This window comes from Aquarana catesbeiana, linkage group LG04 (assembly GCF_042186555.1).
Source record: "Aquarana catesbeiana isolate 2022-GZ linkage group LG04, ASM4218655v1, whole genome shotgun sequence".
In the NCBI taxonomy this organism is placed as follows: domain Eukaryota; kingdom Metazoa; phylum Chordata; class Amphibia; order Anura; family Ranidae; genus Aquarana; species Aquarana catesbeiana.
The window spans coordinates 676,421,218-676,441,594 of NC_133327.1; the positions used below are offsets into that span (position 1 = coordinate 676,421,218).

The window sequence follows — 20,377 nt, forward strand, 5'->3', positions numbered from 1 at the left end:
CAAAGCCTATGTACCGATATCACCCGCCACGATACAGTATCAAAGCCTATGTACCAATATCACCCTCCACCATGCAACACCACAACCCATGTACCGATATCACCATCACCCGCCACCATACAGTATCAAAGCCTATGTACCGATATCACCCTCCACCATGCACCACCACAACCCATGTACCAATATCACCTTCACCTTCCACCATCCAGTAAAAAAGCCTATATCCTGATATCACCATCATCCTCCACCATACACCACCACAACCCATGTACCGATATCACCATCACCTTCCACCATACAGTATCAAAGCCCATGTACCGATATCACCATACAGTATCAAAGCCCATGTCCTGATATCACCATCATCCTCCACCAAGCAACACCACAGCCCGCGTACAGATATCACCATCACTATACAGTATCAAAAGCCTATGTCCTGATATAGCCATCACCCTACACCACCACAGCTCATGTTCTGATACCAACAACCACCACCACAACAACCCATGTCCTGATATCGCCATTACCCAGCAGGGCACCAGAGAAAGAACACAGTTTGTGTTCCGATATCACCCTACCTACACAGCAACAAAAGACCATGTCCTGATATTGCTATCAAACGCACACCACCACCACTCCTGATATCACAGTACACCAGCGGTCTCTAAAAATGAGGTCGGGGGGGGGGGGTGGGGGTCGGATGTGGCCCTTTGCTTTCTTTTATCCGGATCCAGAGGCACAATTCGTGGCAATGATGAGGAACGATTCCTCTCAATGTCACCAAACAGGGCACACTTCCTTTCACCGACACCAAAGACGGGGCATGGTTTACTCCAAATGATGCTGGGCCACTTCCTACTCCTGATTTCCACCGTCCGGCCCCCCTAAAGTCTGAAGGGCAGTAATCTGGGCCTTTGTTTAGAACGTTGAGACTCCAGCCCTACACCATACAACACCACAGTCCATATACCGATAACGCTTTACCCAACAGGGCACCAGAGAACGTACAGCACCTGTATCCTGATAGACAACACCCAACATAGCCCATGTCCTGATGTTGCCATCTCACTGTACAGAACCAGACAACACTACAGCCTGTGTCCCAACATTGCCATCACCCAACAGCCTGTGTCTTGATATCAATAACACCCTACATTGCATCCAACACATGTCCTGATCATCGCCATCACCTCGCCCAGTGTCATGATATTGCAAAAAAAAAATAAAAAATAAAAAATAAAGAGCCCATGTCCCGATATAACCATCACCCAACATGTCACCAAAGTACAACGCAATCTGTATTCAGATATCACGACCACCCCAACACAGCCATGTCCTGATTATCGCCATCCCCCTTATACAGCACTAGACACTGTACTACACAAACAGGATTAAAGCGTTATCTATGCTCAAAATATAAAATCATATTTTAACATTGTAATTCTAGTAGTGATGCGCCGAAATTTCAACCACCAAAAATTATCAGCCGAAAATAAGGTTTTTCAGCCTCGGTACTGGAATTTTCATGTCAGTACACCTCCGATTTCTTGCGTACTCCTATCCAGGGTGGATTTGATTAAAAATCAAGTACGATTTAAATAGTAGTAAAAAGGCTTGATGTAAATCCACTCGATTTAAATCATAATTTATAAAGAGCAACTGTCTCTCTGTCCCACAGCGGCTCCTCCTCTGACCCGCTGTTGACTCACCGACAGTTCCATTCACTTTAATGAGACGGCTAGTGAGGGACGTGGAAGCAGCAGGTGATTGGTTGCCCGCTAACAGGCGCTGCTATGATGGATCTGAAATGACAGGTGCTCTTTAAAATTTTAGGACTTATTCTTGCTGGTAGTTAGAATCTTTAATATTTGCAAACAAAATGAAGGTTTCCTATTTAGAATAAGAGATATCAGAACTGATTTTAGGTTAATAGGTTAATCACACAGTTGGAGAACTCCTCAAATTCTTTTTTTTAATAAAACACACCATGTCATCTCAGCTTGGATTCATTGAACGTAAAATAAAAAAAAAAAAAAAAAAAAAAAAAAAGTGAATATTGCAGAATAAACAGCCTCATTTCGTGTGTTAGAGAATATATATATATATATATATATATATATATATATATATATATATATATATATATATATATATATATATATATATATATATATATATATATATATATATATATATATATATATATATATATATATATATATATATCTCTCTCAGAATGATCAGAAGGTCTGTGAACTTACAAAAATGATTTATAATACAGGAAAAACACATGCTCAACTATGAGTAACCAACAAATAAAGCTAGCCAGTACTGTAAAGTATTTCACACCAAAAAGTAGTACCAAAAAAAAAAAAAAAAAAAAAAAAAAAACAGTGTAGCACTAATAAACAGAAAATACCTTTAAACTTGCCAAAACCAAGATACAAAGAAAAGAAAACAGAACAGAACACACCTTGTCATTTATATACTAGTCACAAAACACTAAAGTCCACACCATAACAAAATAAATAAGTCTTCAAATTCTATCTTTCAGTGAGATTTCCAACACATAGGAGGTAATCTTCGCAAGGTGCATGCCCAAATCTGTGTGCCTAAATGGCTCACCTTCATAACAGACCTCTTACAACAGAAAACTGGTCTTTAAGTGCATTTCTCAAAAAAAAAAAAAAAAAAAGAAAAAAAAAAAAGAAGAGGAGGGTTCCACCACTCAACATTCAATCTTAAAAAAAGGATTCTCATCCACCATTTCTTCCCAATAGCTCAAAGAGAAAGAAATCATAGTGCTCCCCTTTGATGACAAACGTACCTTTTCTGGTGTGAGGTATATTTATAAATAGGAGTGATATAGGCACACAGATTTGGGCAGACACCTTTACCTCATGTGTTGGGAATGTTACAGAAGATAGAATTTGAAGTCATTATTTGAACAGTGTGGACTAGTAAATGAAGATGGAACACATTTTTATGTGTCAGCATGTTTTGGCAAGTTTAAAAAGGTATAGGTAGTTATTCTGTTAAGAGTTATCAGTAGGGATGCACCAATGCCAATCCTGAGCATTTTCACAAGTATTGGTACTCATGAAAATGCTTCTAAAACTTGATATTTTGCGGAGCAATTTGCTTCAATACAAAGTGAATGGGTGCAAAGAAAAGAATGCAATTTATACAGTGATGCGGTGCAACTCCTGTCCCAATTGCATGCGATTTCTCAACAAGCACGCGTGTTTAGAAAGGAAAGTGCTATCTAGTGGGCAGTTTAAAAAAATAAAATTAAAACGCTACATTTAAGTATGTATCTGGTCAAATGCACAATCTGCCTAGTGTCCCGGTGTTCTGCCGAGAAAGTACGGCAGATAAGGACCCCCTCTACTGCGCAGCACTTGCGCAGTAGGAGCCGGCGGAAATAGCCGAAGCCAAATAGAATAGAAATCAGCTGTACACGGCGCCTGTAAGAGGGCCCCTCGCGGGCTCGCGTCGCTTGGCACGCGTCGGGCACGGCCTCGCTGCGCTCGGCACTTTTTTTATTCTCCCTCTAGGTCCACTTGGATGGTGAGGCTTGAACCTGGACCCAGGGTGCAGGCGCCGTGTACAGCTGATTGAAAATTTTCAGCTTCGGCTATTTTCGGCGGCTCCTGGTCATTCGTACTGCGGAAGCGCAGCGCAGTACAGGGGGGTCCTTATCCGCCGGGGGAACTTTCTCGGCAAGACACCGGTCCCGCCGATAGCAAATCATGGTTGCTGGAGGTGCTCACAGGGAGATGTAGAGGTGGACCGCCCCCAAGCTGACATCACTTCTGCCCTATATCCACAGGGGTCCTGGAACTTCTCCAGCGGCTGCGATTTGCAAGCATCAGCAGGACCGGGACACTACGCAGATTGTGCATTTGACCAGATATGTACAGTTTTAATTTTTCATTTTTTTTTTTTTTTTTAAACTGCCCACAAGATGCAACTTACCTTCACACACACAGGAGGGTTGTGTGAAATCGCTTGCAGTTCTATGCAATTTGCAACCATTTTCTATGGATGCAAATCGCAGCGCAAAGTATCGGTAAGTACTTGACCTAAAGTATCAGTACTTGTCACGTAATTTTACATGTGTTGACAAAAAAAAAAAAAAAAAAAAAAAGTTTATACAACCTTAAAATAGGATTTTTGTACTCTCAGTAATAAAGCATAACTAAAAAGGCAATTTTCTTCTTCTTTTGGTTTTGTGTGGAGAGGAGTTAGAACACCCGTTAGATTTTTTTTTTTATTGCAACCCCCCCCCGCATTAGAGAGCTTGACCCTATTTATCCTGTGTACGGTTACCATCAAAAGTGAAAGTAAAAAGCAAATCCTACATTTTTCAACATGGTCACTAGTTGTGGTGTCCGGTGGGGGGGGGGGGGGGGGGGGGGTCCCATGGCCAAAACAGGAAGTGAAGAAAATTACAGGAACTACCCTTAAGGGGGATCAGGGTGGGTAAGACCCACAGTACTGTCCATAACAGGAATCAATCTACCTTTGAAGCAGGAACCATTACCGCTCATTTTTGGTGATGGATTTCAGTGGTGTCCAAAGACGGGAGATCTGATTATAGAGGTATCCCCAAGAGATGGAAGGAACCACCTGTTCCAGAAATCTAGTAATGTAACCCTATAGACAATTTTTTTTAGAGCGGAACCCACTGTAAATAGAGTGAGAAGTCCTCACCAGATGTATACTAAAAGCTGAGTGGAGTGATCGGGCCATGAACTACCCGACCCTTTGAAGAGGACACAAAAGTCTACTAAAAAGGTACAAAACTCATGCCAGCAGAGTAAGAGGCTGAAGTAGACCGAAAAGAAATGGGAGATGGGAAAAGAGCCTCTAAAAATTGTCTCTCAACATCTGATGCTTCACAAAGGGTCGAGAGATGGGTAAATACTCAACTGAAGGAGAGCATAGCTGCAAATCCTGTTGCAATCCCAATAAAGAACCAAGCTGGTTAAAAAAAACATGACAGTTTCAAACCCCAATACCTAACAAAATAAGGCCCGGCTGGATCTTGCAGGTAACTGGCCCATCAGGGGAGGATGATTGGGCGACAGCTCTTCATGAGGTCGTCCGAGTGTCCAGCAATGGTGATGCCTTGGGAAGGTACTAAGACAGACACTAGAATCAACACCCTGAGGAGTACTAAGTAAGGATGGGGCGACACTGAGGATTCAGAGCCCCATTAGTGCAGAGAACCACCAGTGCTGATCCCACGTCTTCAAAAAGGACTCTCTGGTCCACTTGGTTGACGAAACCTATGAGTACCACTAATGGTCCAACATGTTGCAAGGGAAGAGACTTATTCTTTAGGGAGAGGGTGGTGGCCAGACAGGAACATAGTTACTGAGACCAAGCTGACAAAGGAGTTAGAGGAGACCCCCACCCTCCCCCAAGGGGGCAATCTGTCTAGAGGAACAGGGGGTATATGAACAGCTGGAACAGAGTGCCAGAGGCAAGGTAAAAGAGGATGACACTCAGTTGACCTATCCTCAGACTTCTTAGGCTAAAGCAGATGAACACTCTGACCTCCAGGAGACTTATAGTCACGCAACAGCTGGAGGGCCGTAGTTTGGAGATCTCTGCTTTAGAGCATGGATGCTCAACCTGTGGCCCACCAGCTGAACTGCAGAACTACAAGTTCCATGAGGCATTGTAAGACTCACAGTTACAAGCATGACTCCCAAAAGAAGAGGGCAGGATGGGACATGTAGTTCTGCAACAGCTGGAGGGCCACAGGTTGAGCACCAATTCTTTAGAGTGATATATCCCATTCTGTCACAAATTGAATTAAAGAAATAACCAGTACAGGGCAGAAAAGCAGAGCCCACAAGCTAAAACTGGGCATTAAAGCGATTCAGGTGGTCAGCCTACACACAGAACAAGTCTTAAGGGACAAGACCAAACAGAGGCGATGCCAACGGCTCTGGACACCACTCTGCAGCTTACTTGCTACCAGAATAGGGTCTGGAAAAAGCCTTATGCCCCGTACACACGGTCGGATTTTCCGATGGAAAATGTCCGATCGGAGCGTGTTGTCGGAAATTCCGACTGTGTGTAGGCTCCATCGGACATTTTCCATCGGAGTTTGAGAGCAGGCTATAAATTTTTCCGACAACAAAATCCGTTGTCGGAAATTCCGATCGTGTGTACACAAATCTGACGCACAAAGTGCCACGCATGCTCAGAATAAATAAAGAGATGAAAGCTATTGGCCACTGCCCCGTTTATAGTCCCGACGTACGTCGGATTGTCCGACAACTTTGTGTGACCGTGTGTATGCAAGACAAGTTTGAGCCAACATCCGTCGGAAAAAATCCTAGGATTTTGTTGTCGGAATGTCCGAACAAAGTCCGACCGTGTGTACGGGGCATAAGGGCCGATTCCCATTGGAATTGGCCCTTATTGGAATTCCCCGGATGCGAATTGCACCGCAAATCACATGAGATCTCTGTGCAATGCGATTTCAGACATACAGATAGTATGGCTAAATTCTCATTCGGACCAAAATCGCACAGGACCCTTTTTTGGTCACCAGCAGAATCGGATCGCAAGGGTGTTCACACCCATGCGATCCGATTCCTGTCTGAATTTTCAGTTCGCACTGCGTTATGCAAACTGGCGTCATTACCTGTCAATTGACACTCCCAGCAGTTGGCATAGGGCACTGAACTGCCGCCGGGAGACATGCAATGCGGGAACCCGCAATGGATTTGCAGGGTTCCCGCATCGCTAAGGTGTGAACGGAGCCCAACACAGAACCCAGTGCCCAAAAGGTCACCTCTGGACCAGCCCCATAACAGCAGTAACTAGATACGGCACTCTGAAGCCAAGGTGAAGAAAGGCTGATCAAGGTAATTGCTACATAAATACCAGAAGAAAAGCTAACAAAAAGTGTGGTTAGGTTTCTTTCCAGCACAAAACAAACCAAAAAAACTATAATATCCCCAAGGCTCAATTCACACTGCAGAAGCTTTAAAGTCAGCCGACTTTAAAGCCACCCCACACAGCACGACTTTAGCGCAGCTTGCATAAGAGTTCTTTAATAGAAGTCAATGCAAGCCGCTCTGAAGAGCCAGGAACCTTTTTCCAAGTCGCTCCTATTAGAATAGTTCCATTGCACAGAATTCAGCGCGACTTGTCGTCAGATGGCTAAGTCGCCTGACAAGTCACCCCAGGAAATCAGGTTGCTGAACCCGCACCAGGAAGTACGTGGTTATGGCCTCATTCACACCAGCAAGCCGCTCTGACAGAACAGCTGCTGGTATTCCCCAGGGAGCAGACAGTGACAAAGCGACGATCCTGACACATCACACTGCTCACGTTTGTTTCCCTTAAACTGGCCATACATAAACTGAAATTCAGTCAGTTCATCAGGGACTGGACAAATTTTGATCCATGTATGGGCACCCTGGTTTTACACAAGTTGATCCATCGACCAACTTATGTGCAACCAGCGGGTTTTTCCCCCGAACAATTTGTGCCAGCAGAACACAATAGCGTAGCGGGAGGGATTCCCCCCCAACAAACATCGACTGTTGGTGGGGGGAATTGAGCATTTTTTTCTTCTACAACTCATGGTGGAAGAAAAGAAAAATTGTGTTATTGTATGGCATAATTTAAACTATTGAAACATCTCAAGCTACATTTAAAGGGGAAGTCAACTCCAACACTAAAATTGCTACATCTACGGGCACCCAGGACCTAACCTAACTCACCCTGTAAAGAAAAACAAAAACAAAAAACGCTATAAACACTTTAAGCCGATCTAGTCCGGTCTCCAGCGGCAGAAGCTCTACAGAGGAGACAGCCAACAGCTGTGAAATGAATGGGAAGTGAATAGAGTTACTATGGGGCTTCCGTTGTCGGCTGCCTCCTCTACACCTACCTCCACAGAGAAGCCGCCGCCAGCTCAATGTGGGACCTAACCGACTCCACTTCAAACAAAAAAAGAAATAAACGCAGGGAGCTGAATGAGAACATGGGAGAGAGACAACAGCGCTGATAAGGCAGCGGGAGCTTCCAGCCTTAACTTTCTAGGTGATCGGTTGCTAGGTGGTCCTAGCAACCAATCAGCTTAATATGAAAAGTTAACTCCGGAAGCTCCCGCTGTCTTATCGGCTCTGTTGTCTCTCTCACGTTGACATTCAGCTTCCTACTCCGCCTCCCTCTCTGCATGGGGCAAGGTAGGAAAGGGCCAGAGGTGCAGGGGGCCGTGCAACGTAAAGGGCCAGAGGTGCAGGGGGCCGTGCAACGTAAAGGGCCAGAGGTGCAGGGGGCCGTGCAACGTAAAGGGCCAGAGGTGCAGGGGGCCGTGCAACGTAAAGGGCCAGAGGTGCAGGGGGCCGTGCAACGTAAAGGGCCAGAGGTGCAGGGGGCCGTGCAACGTAAAGGGCCAGAGGTGCAGGGGGCCGTGCAACGTAAAGGGCCAGAGGTGCAGGGGGCCGTGCAACGTAAAGGGCCAGAGGTGCAGGGGGCCGTGCAACGTAAAGGGCCAGAGGTGCAGGGGGCCGTGCAACGTAAAGGGCCAGAGGTGCAGGGGGCCGTGCAACGTAAAGGGCCAGAGGTGCAGGGGGCCGTGCAACGTAAAGGGCCAAAGGTGCAGGGGGCCGTGCAACGTAAAGGGCCAGAGGTGCAGGGGGAAGTCACGATCATGTTTATTAGCAGGTGAATGCGGCCCTCCATGCATTCATATGCATTGAATTCGGTCCTTTAGTGGGAAAAAGGTTGCTGACCCCTGCTTTATGTGCCAAATAAAAAGGCTTCTTCCCTTGTTTTACATCAGGATTGTGCAGGCTAGGCTGTCCAATGTATCTGGTGTGATCAGCTTTTTAAAAAGGGCTTCATAATTCCATAACATTGAGAAAAAAACAGTTAAACCAACATTGGAGGGAGCATTACCAGGTCTAATCCAATGTCTGCTGCCAGAACATCCCCACAGCATCAAACGTCATTACTCTGCCTAGTGCAATTGGATGCACAAGGCCACATAGGATCACACTGGCCAATCTGGGCTTCCAGCCAGTACAAACACAAAATTCCATTGTAGAGACAGAAATAAAAATAAAAAAATAGACCAGGGATATGCAATTAGCGGACCTCCAGCTGTTGCAAAACTACAAGTCCCATCATGCCTCTACCTCTGGGTATCCTGCTTGTGGCTGTCAGTCTTGCTATGCCTCATGGGACTTGTAGTTCTGCAACAGCTGGAGGTCCGCTAATTGCATATCCCTGTAGTAGACCCTCAATTGCTTCCTAGAACACAGAATCAATGCTCCACCACTAGCAAAAAGAGAAGAGTTGACACAAATCAGTACTTTCATGTGATGACAGAACAAAGCTTCAGCCGAGAGGCTGTTTACCATTTTCCCTGAGCACAGCAACTACATATCACAAGGCAGCTGCAAGAGATTTTCTCTCCCCCGCACCCCCCCCCCCCCCCCCCCCCTCAAAAGTGGCTTAAAAGGAAAGACATTTTTTACCTTAAAAGTGTTACTAAACCCACAAACAGTAAAATCAGTCTGCATATGCAGTAAAGCATGCTTGTTGTACTCACTGTGGACCCTATGGGGTCAATCCTGTGCATGGTGTAAAAAGGCTGCTTGATCCCGTCTTCTCTGATCTTCCACTGTCCCCAATCCATCTCCTGATAAGACAGAGCCTTTGGAGTCAACTCTGCACATGCTCAGTTTAGCGTTTATTGCTAGAGATTTTTTTTTTTTTTTTTGTTCTTGGGGAGGATGCAAGTGATCAGCACAGGGCCAATCAGCACTGTCCAGACAGAGGGTCAGGGGTAATGCATCCTTACTGGACAATTATGGGACAATGAAAACTCCTCCTACAAGCTTTAACCAGACACGGATAGAAGTCACAAGACTGCTATATACTGCAGATGAGAAAAGGTATTTAGCAGTTTACATTTACTAAAATAAAATTGCATTTCCATGTTCTGTGGGAGACCAGATATAGTGAATGCAGGCTCCTGGGTTTAGTAACACTTTAATGCATTCCCTGCAATAAGGTAAAAAATGGCGCAGTAATATCACCCCCTCAATACTTACCCGAGTCCTCACTCGATCCAGCATTGTGTCAGTCTGTAGCGGCTCTCCCTCAACTCCAAGGCCTTGCTGAGGAAGCTCCTGAGGCTGTCAATCAAATCCTGTGAAAAGGGAGCGGGGCCTAGCCGCACTGTCAATGGATGTGCACAGACAGGCTCAGGAGTGAGCCTGCAGGTGCGCCCCCCATAGGAAGTGACTTCCTATGGTGGGCACACCAAAAAGAATGAGCCTAGAGTGTGGCAGAGGACCCCAGAAGGGGAGGCTCGGGGCCGCTCTGTGCAATACTATTGCACAGAACAGGTCAGCATTTTGTTTTTTTTAATATCTTAATAAAATTTACAGCACTAACACAAATATTTTAATAAAAATACTAATACTACAAATATTAGTATAAATATAATAAAATTTGTATTGTATTGTATTTAACCACTTCAATTTAGGGTACTCCCCCCCCCCCTTTCCTGCCCAGGCCAATTTTAAGCTTTCAGCGCTGTCGCATTTTGAATGACAACTGCGCGGTCATGTTACACTGTACCTATACATTTTTATAGTTTTGTTCCCACAAATAGAGCTTTCTTTTGGTGGCATTTGATCACCACTGGGGTTTTCATTGCACTGATAATCAGCTCAGACCCCCTTTGTCAGGAAAGTAGCCAATCGGCTCTCCTCTACTAGCGTCTGTCAGTGCGAGTCGAAGAAAAGCTGATAAACGGCTCTTCCGGTTTACGCTGTGATTGGCCACAGCTGATCACATTCTGCTATATGGCGGGCAGTGGCAATAATAATTAATAGGCTATCAATACTTTTTTCAAAATTGCCTGAGCAACTAACCCTTCTTTCAGGTCAGCATTTAATTCATAGCCAGTCAACTAGTATTTTCATAAGCAAATCAGTGATGGCTGCCCCTGTAATTACCTCTCAACCAGTTTCCTTTAAATGAAAATAAATTTAACTCCAGACAAAAAAAAAAAAAAGAAATCCAGAAGACACTGACCTAAAGGGCCCCTACATGGTATGGAGAGAGTGAACCCCAATGGCAGAAATATTGAGCACAGCTCACCTTGGTCTCCCCGCTGCTGTCGGACTCAGACACCTGGTAGGTGAGGTCGGTCTCCTCGAAGCCTGTAGCACTCATTCGCTGGTCGGTGGAGGGGTCGGAGCGCGGAGGGGAGTCCGGAGAGTTTAAACAAGTCTGTATTAATGCCTTCCCGGTCTCACTTGTTATCATTGGCTGAAGTTTCCTGGTGGCGAAGGTATACACGTGACCGGTCTCACTGGCGACCAGCAACAGGACCTGCGTCCCAGTCAGTGTGGACAGCTCATAGGCCTGAAAGGAAAAAAAAAAAAAAAAAAAAAAAAAAAGGCATCAGACTATATACACGGGAGGGGCACAACAAGAGTTACTCAATAATGGGGCCCCACAATCACTCATAGAACACAATTCATCCCAATGCAGAACACAGACAAACAACGAGGTATAAGGACTGCTATGGTCCGACGCAGACCCAATCAGGTGATCAGATACAGCGAAGAGGAAGGCCGGGTTCACACCTATGCAAATTAGATGTGGGTTTCCCCGCAATCCAATTCGCATAGCATGAGAATGTGACTGGCTCCCTATAGAGCGCGGTTCACATATCTCCGTTGAGGCTGCGGAGCGCACAGAAACGCTCTGCGTCTTTGGCTCCGTTTTAGGGCCGAATTCAGGCATAGATTCAGCCCTGAAAGAGGGGGGGGGGGAATCCGCAGTCCGTTCCAGTGTGAACCCGGCCTAAATCCAAATTATCAGCAAAGCTTTTAGAAAAACAGAAACATGATCAGGTGTATTAGGTTATCACCAGGGTGGATTTTAATTTACTTCAAATCAATTTAAATTATGATTTAAAGCACTAGTCCTCCTCCGACCCACTGCTGGCTCCTCCTCCTCCGACCCACTGCTGGCTCCTCCTCCTCCTCCTCCGACCCACTGCTGGCTCCTCCTCCTCCTCCTCCGACCCACTGCTGGCTCCTCCTCCTCCTCCTCCGACCCACTGCTGGCTCCTCCTCCTCCTCCTCCGACCCACTGCTGGCTCCTCCTCCTCCTCCTCCGACCCACTGCTGGCTCCTCCTCCTCCTCCTCTGACCCACTGCTGGCTCCTCCAACCCACTGCTGGCTCCTCCTCCTCCTCCCCACTGCTGGCTCCTCCTCCTCCAACCCACTGCTGGCTCCTCCTCCTCCAACCCACTGCTGGCTCCTCCTCCTCCAACCCACTGCTGGCTCCTCCTCCTCCAACCCACTGCTGGCTCCTCCTCCTCCAACCCACTGCTGGCTCCTCCTCCAACCCACTGCTGGCTCACCAACAGTCCCATTCACTTTAAATGGGACACCTGGTGATGCGGCAGTGACAACAAGGTGAAAGACGTGGTGGCAGCAGGTGAGTGGATGCTCGCTAACAGGCGCCGCCATGATGGATCTGAAAAGACAGGTCCTCTTTAATTTTTAAGGACTTATTCTGGTTGGTAGTTAGAATCTTTAATATTTGCAACCAAATTGAAGGTTTCCCATTTAGAATAAGCTGTCAGGATAGTAAAACAGTGATATCCGAGCCGATTCAATCATACAGTTTGTAGTGTACATAGATATGCAAAACAATGGGATAAAGGAATATCCCTGAACTTTGTTTTATCTCATGGCTACTGTGAAATTGTGTGAATGCATCAATGCAGTGCATGTCATCTCAGCGTGGATTCATTGAATGAGTTTACCAAAAAAAGTAAATATTGTAGAATATACAGCCTCGTGTTACATAACTAAGCTCCATTCCATGCTGAGTAAACTAAAATTATTAATGTACCTCAAATAGAAAAACTCTTTAGATTTTTACTCCAAAAGCATTTTCTTAATATATTTAATACCAAAAAAAAACCAAAAACAAATGTAAAGTAGTGAGTGTACAGCTTGTATAACAGTGTAAATTTGCTAACCCTCAAAATAACACAACACAGCCATTAATGTCTAAACTACTGGCAAAAGTGAGTACACCCCTAAGTAAAAATGTCCAAATTGGGCCCATTTAGCCATTTTCCCTCCCCGGTGTCATGTGACTCGTTAGTGTTACAAGGTCTCAGGTGTGAATGGGGAGCAGGTGTGTTCAACATGGCACCTCATGGCAAAGAACTCTGAGGATCTGAAAAAAAAAAAAAAAAAAAAAGAAAAAAAAGAATTGTTGCTCTACATAAAGATGTCCTAGGCTATAAGAAGATTGCCAAGACCCTGAAACTGAGCTGCAGCATGGTGGCCAAGACCATACAGCAGTTTAACAGGACAGGTTCCACTCAGAACAGGCCTCACCATGATCGACCAAAGAAGTTGAGGTCACGTGCTCAGCATCATATCCAGAGGTTGTCTTTGGGAAATAAACATATGAGTGCTGCCAGCATTGCTGGAGAGGTTGAAGGGGTGGGGGGGTCAGCCCGTCAGTGCTCAGACCATACGCCGCACACTGCATAAAATTGGTCTGCATGGCTGTCATCCCAGAAGGAAGCCTCTTCTGAAGATGATGCACAAGAAAGCCCGCAAACAGTTTGCTGAAGACAAGCAGACTAAGGACATGGATTACTGGAACCATGTCATGTGGTCTGATGAGACCAAGATAAACTTATTTGGTTCAGATGGTGACAAGCGTGTGTGGGGGCAACCAGGTGAGGAGTACAAAGACAAGTGTGTCTTGTCTACAGTCAAGCATGGTGGTGGGAGTGTCATGGTCTGGATCCGAGTGAGTGCTGCCGGTGTTTCCTCAGATTAGGTGACCCATCAGAATTTGTAACGGAAGTCGCGGCCATCTTGCTACACCCCGCACTCATCCACAGTAAGGATACAGTGAGAAGGCAGCAAGCAGACATCCTGTTACACCCACCAGCATCGAGCATTTCACACTTATTTTTTTAACAGTAAACGGAGCTTATATGGTGAAATAATGTATTTAAAAATCCAACAGACTGTTTACATGTTATAAAATTAATTATAAAAGTAGCTGCGTTCTGTCAGATTAGCAAAGCAATGAGATCAACAAGCTTGCCGCTGCATTTAAAATTCATCTAAACAGTCCATCAGATTTCTAAATCCTGTATTTCACCATACAAGCTCCGTTTACTATTAAAAATAAGTGTGAAATGCATGACGCCGGTGGGTGTAACAAGATGTCCGCTTGCCACCTTCTCACTGTATCTTGACTGAGGAGGAGTGCAAGGTGTAGCAAGATGGTAGCGAGAGAACAACACTTCCGTTACAAATTCTGACGGGTCGCCTAATCTGATGAAACACAGGCACTGGGGAGCTACAGATCATTGAGGGAACCATGAATGCCAACATGTACTGTGACATACTGAAGCAGAGCATGATCCCCTCCCTTCAGAGACTGGGCCGCAGGGCAGTATTCCAACATGATAACGACCCCAAACACACCTCCAAGATGACCACTGCCTTGCTAAAGAAGCTGAGGGTAAAGGTGATGGACTGGCCAAGCATGTCTCCAGACCTAAACCCTATTGAGCATCTGTGGGGCATCCTCAAACGGAAGGTGGAGGAGCGCAAGGTCTCCAACATCCACCAGCTCTGTGATGTCATCATGGAGGAGGGGAAGAGAACTTCAGTGGCACCCTGTGAAGCTCTGGTGAACTCCATGCCCAAGAGGGTTAAGGCAGTGCTGGAAAATAATGGTGGCCACACAAAATAGACACTTTGGGCCCAATTTGGACATTTTCACTTAGGGGTGTACTGACTTTTGTTGCCAGCGGTTTAGACATTAATGGCTGTGTGTTGAGTTATTTTGAGGGGACAGCAAATTTACACTGTTATACAAGCTGTACACTCACTACTTTACATTGTAGCAATGTGTCATTTCTTCAGTGTTGTCACATGAAAAGATAGAATAAAATATTTACAAAAATGTGAGGGGTGTACTTACTTTTGTGAGATACTGTATATTCACCTATATGTTGGATCTTTTGCCCCTCCTGCACATACAACACAGCTGATCCCACCTCCCGATGGGCAAGACTGCAGTTCTCACATTCTCATCTCCAAGCTAATAGATCCTTAGGAGTGTCATTTTCAGGTTTCCTTACCCATCTACCCAGTGATCCTGCCAGCAAAACACCAGCAGTTGAGGGGCAGTTAAACCCCACAGTTGGGCCGCATTTTTATGCACCCCCCCCCCCCTTAGCTGCAGAGGCAGCAGCTGGGTGTTGTACACACATGACGTTGTGCTCAGCAGAAATCATTCCCCATTGCTTTCTCAATTAAGAGCACCAAGTGTTATTGCCATCAGCATGACCAGATTTCTTAACAAAAAAAAAAAGTGACAGGGGAGGGATGTCCAGAATACAACCTGTGATTGACAGTGTCAGCTCTGTTCCTGTGTGAAGCGGTACGTGCCACTTCCCTCCAATCAGCTCTCAGAGCTCTGCAGAGTATCTTCAGCTCTTTGCCCATTTTTCCGACCGCTCAGAAAAGCTTTATGAACTCTGGACTTGACAGATTTAGAGAAGACTGCAGATAAATAGGTACAACTTCTGCAGGAGGATTTGTTTTCATCCGAGTATCAGAGGCCAGTCACTTCACTGGGTAGATTAAAAGGTGGTACTAAACCCACACCAGTAAAATCAGTTCTGTATATGCAGTAAAACATGCTCGTTATACTCACTGTGGAACCTAAGGGGTTAATCCTCCGCAATCTTCTCTTATCCTCCCCTCCTTCCACTGTTCCCAATCCTCTGATAGAACAGAGGCTAGGGGACAAGCTACACATGCTCAGTTTGGTGTGTACAGTATTCCTATAGTGTTTTCTTATTTGGGAGGGTGCATGTGATCAGCACAGGGCCAATCAGCACTGTCCAGACAGAAGGTCGGGGGTCCTGCAGCCTCACAGGACAGTCAGAGTAGAATGAAACCCCCTCCTACAAGCTTTAACCAGACAGAAGGCCAAGACTGCTATATACTGCTGATGGAAGAGGGTCTTTTAGCAGAGAATAAAATGGCAATTGTTGCAATATTTTATGTCACACGGTATTTGTGCAGCAATGTTTTAAATGCAACTTTTTTGGGACATGGGACAATTTCATAAAAAAAAAAAAAAAAAAAAAAAAAAAGTTAAAGTGGGGTTCCACCCCAAAAAAAAGCTACATGAAAAATCCTAAAAACAAAAAAAATTGATTTTTTTTTTTTACTCACCTCTAAAATGCCTGTTGCTAGGTGATCCCTCGTAGTCTGCCTCTTCCAGTGCCTGGGCTGGTGACATCACTTCCCCCTCGGCACAAGAAAGGCTCAGCTCTGCTCCCTCCCCCCTGTCAATCATCTGGGACCCATTACAGGTCCCAGGTGACTGAGCGGCCAATCACGGCGCACGGCGCCGCTCGCGCATGCGCAGTGGGTGCCAGGCTGTGAAGCCACAGCCCGGCGCCCACAGTTGCAATGCCGGCGCCGCTGAACGGAGGGGGAGACGAGCGGGGCTTCGATCCCCCGCATCGCTGGACCCTGGGACAGGTAACTGTCCAATTAAAAGTCAGCAGCTGCAGTATTTGTAGCTGCTGACTTTTAATTTTTTTTTTTTTTTTTGACTGGACCTCAGGTGGAACTCCTCTTTAAACCAACTTTTTTGTAGAATATAAATGTTACTCTGAGTAAATAGATACCAAACATGTCACGCTTTAGAATTGCACGCACTCGTGGAATAGCAACAAACTACGGTACCTAAAAATCCCCATAGGCAACGATTTAAAAAATTTTTTACGGTTACCAGGTTTGAGTTACAGAGGAGGTCTAGTGCTAGAATTATTGCTCTCGCTCTGCGGATCGCGGTGATACCTCACATGTGTGGTTTGAAGAACACAGTTTACATATGCGGGCGCTACTTCTGTATGCGCTCTCTTTGCTGCGCGAGCTCGCGGGGACGGGGGCACTTTAACATCTTTTTTAAAATTGTCGTAGAAAAAAAGAAAAAGAAAAAAAAAGAAAAAAAGAAAAGAAAAAAAGAAAAAAAGAAAAGAAAAAAAGAAAAAAAGAAAAGAAAAAAAAGAAAAAAAGAAAAGAAAAAAAGAAAAGAAAAAAAAGAAAAAAAAAAAAAAAAAAGAAAAAAAGAAAAAAAGAAAAAAAGAAAAAAAGAAAAAAAGAAAAAAAGAAAAAAAGAAAAAAAGAAAAATTCGGAAGCGATGTCATGTGTTGTATTTTTCGGACGACAACTATACTGACTGAATGAAAATTGTACGATCTGGTATCGTACGAGGAAAATTTGTGCTTGCCTGATCGAATAATAATATCGGATGAACTGTCGTGATTGGATCTCGAAAGTAGTGTACATACGATCTGAAAATCGTACGATTCTTCCTCGAACGACAGTTTTCGTGTGATATTCGGATCGTGTGTACGGGCCATAAAAAGGAAGTTATCGGATTGTGCAATTTCGGGTAGAATCAACAGCTGTTTTTGCATCTCTCTCTCTCTCGATTGACCTTTCCAATTGGATAATTAACAGACCAAAATAGACCATTGTTAGGGTTTGCATACATTTTAACCATGTTGTAGCCGAATGACGACGACAGAACAGCCGACTAGTCTTGGGACGCCATCATATGACAGCATCCCGTAATGGAGCCCGCGGCAGGCGGTTCACTGAACACAAATGTCCAGAGGACACAGCTGATCACAGATTGAGGTAAAGAGCCAATCAGTGGTTCTTAACCATGTGATCAGCTGAGTCCAATCACAGCTGATCACGGATACAAAACAGAAGTCGGTCATCAGCTCGCCTTCTCACACTTTCAGCATGAGAAGAGAGCCAATAACTGACTTCTTAAAAATAAATAAAAAAAAAAAAAAAAAAAAAAAAAAAAAAAGGAAAAAGGGAAGGACATGTGCACTGATAATCAGAGGTGCACCAAATGGAAGTTTTGGTGGCGAAACAGAAAATTTAGGATGCACTTGGCTAAAAACTGAAAAATTAAAATTTTCTAGAAGAAAAATCTAATTTTTTTACTTTAAAAATATTATGAATTTAAAATGAATATGAATTCATTATCGGCCATTATAGGTACCTTTAGCGCAAGAATGTCTCAAGAAAAATGCATCCCTTTAAAAATTCTATATACGTCTTTACAATGGAAGTGCAACGGACCAGTGTGGTGTTAAAAATCCTGCTTGCTGCATTTTTGGTCAGTTAAAGCTGCGCCAAAAACGCACCCCCCTTCTGAAATGCATTGAAAACGCTGCAATAACGCACGCGTTTATGTGAATTTTTAGTCACATGACAAATCATAAGCACAGTAAAAGTGAGGGTTTTTCGTGTTGAATGGCGACATGAGGATAACCTAAGGGAGCCTGGAGATTTACCCCCCATAGGAACACCGGGAGCGTCAGCAAGCTAAAAGGCCTTGGCTAGGCTAAAGCCACTTGCCCTTTTATGCTTGCCATCTGGTAAGCAGGCTCTACTACTAGGGTGGATTGTCACTACTGCTTAGAAGTGCACGGTGGTGGTGTTTTCACTTTGAAATAAGGACTTGGAGAAATCCCCTTGATGTCATTTATATGAACTTTTAATAATTTTAGCGCAGCTTTTTACAGGACTCTAGATTTTGGTGTGATCGCACTATATGCTGCTGCTTATATGTTTTTGTGTTAGCGCGGTTCTTCCTATTTTACACAGTAAAAGTGAGGAAAGAAAGGAAAAAAAAAAAAAAAAAAAAAAAAAAAAAAAAAAAAAAGAAAAGAGAAAGAAAAAAGTGCCTTTTCTGCGCCATTATCTGCACCTTTTTTCCCTCTTATCGGCAGAACGATAACATTTTTGGCCGCCAAAATTTTGGTGCATCTCATAATCAGGGCACTGATTAGCAGCACAACCTCATCCGCGCGGCCCGCCAGCGCAACAGAAAAATGACCCGTTTGTAAAATTTTATAATAAACTATAGTAAAAAAAAAAATTATATTTTTTCGGTGTTTATCAAAAAACAAAAGCCCAGTGGGGATTAAATACCACCAAAAGAAAGCTCCATTTGTGTGAAAAAAAAAATAAAAATGTCATTTGGGCGCAGCGTTGCATGACCGCGCAATTGTCATTCAAAGTGCGAACGCTGAAAATTGGCCTGGGCAGGAAGGGGGTGAAAGTGCCTGGCAGGCAAGGGGTTAAAGTAGGAATGGACAAATTAAATACAGGATTCAGGAGCCAATATGTTCAATCCAAGAGCCAGCAGGGTTACAGGAAGTCCATACTGGGAGAAACCCACCACTGACATCTGCTTAGGGTGGATATAAAAATCGAAAGATAGTTTTCCCATTTAAGACACATTAATAATTTAGTTTATTTAGCATGAAATGGAGCTTAGTTATGTAGCATGAGGCTGTATATTCTGCAAGATTGACATTTTTGGTAAACTCATTCAATGAATCCAAACTCTGCAAGCTGAGATAGCATACATTGCATTGGTGAATTCACACAATTTCACAGTAACCAAGAGAGAAACCAAAGTTCAGGAATATTCCTTTACCCCATTGTTTTGCAAATCTATGTACAGTACACTACAAACTGTATGATTGAATCAGTTCTGCTCATCGCTGTTTTACTAACCTGACAGCTTATGACTCTAAGGCCTCATGTACACGGCTGCTGGTAAAACGGACGTTCAGAGGCAGTTGGCTGCTTTTTACAGCTGCCCCTGAACTCATCCAATGTTAGCTTATGGTGTACATGTATACAGGTTCGTTTAATGTCGTTTTTAGGCAGTTGCGTTGATAGGCTTTTCTTTGAAGGCAACAAAATTAGTTCAGACGCTGAAGTTTCCGATGTTTCAGGCGCTAAACGCAGCACTGGCGTTTAGCCACGTTTTGTTTAGTTTTTCATTTTTGCCCATTTTAAAACAAAAAAAAACCACGCCATCTAAAAACGGACGTTTTAAACGTGGGCTTGTATGTGTCAAGTTAAAGCAGAGTTCTGACGAAATTAATTTATTTATTTTTAAAGTCAGCAGCTACAAATACTGCAGCTGCCGACTTTTAAAAATAAGGACACTTACCTGTCCAGGGCGCCCGCGATGTCGGGACCCGAAGCCGATCTGTCCCTTGGCTCTCGAGTGGAGGCGCCGCCATCTTCCGTAAGGGAATCAGGAAGCGTGGTTCCCTACTGTGCGAGTCGCGCTGTGCAATCCCACTGGTCACCGCTGTCTTCTGGGACCTGTGTGTCTCCCAGGGGGACACGGGATGGAGGAGGCACCGGATACGGCATAGATACCCGCGGATATTCATGCCTGGAAGTGGG

General features: G+C 44.6%; 1 protein-coding gene across 6 annotated transcripts in view; it reads right to left on the minus strand.

The window, feature by feature from the left end:
- SRF (serum response factor) overlaps nucleotides 1-20,377 on the minus strand; it is a 50,712-nt gene that overhangs the window by 25,110 nt on the left and 5,225 nt on the right. For 5 of the 6 annotated variants that reach the window (XM_073628642.1, XM_073628641.1, XM_073628645.1 and 2 more), the window contains exons 3-4: nucleotides 11,155-11,421; nucleotides 9,593-9,682 (exon numbers count right to left, since the gene is read on the minus strand). In XM_073628642.1, the coding sequence (XP_073484743.1) occupies nucleotides 9,593-9,682; nucleotides 11,155-11,421 (357 nt within the window). The remainder of the gene's footprint in view (nucleotides 1-9,592; nucleotides 9,683-11,154; nucleotides 11,422-20,377) is intronic. The other variant, XM_073628644.1, reaches the window with a different exon arrangement.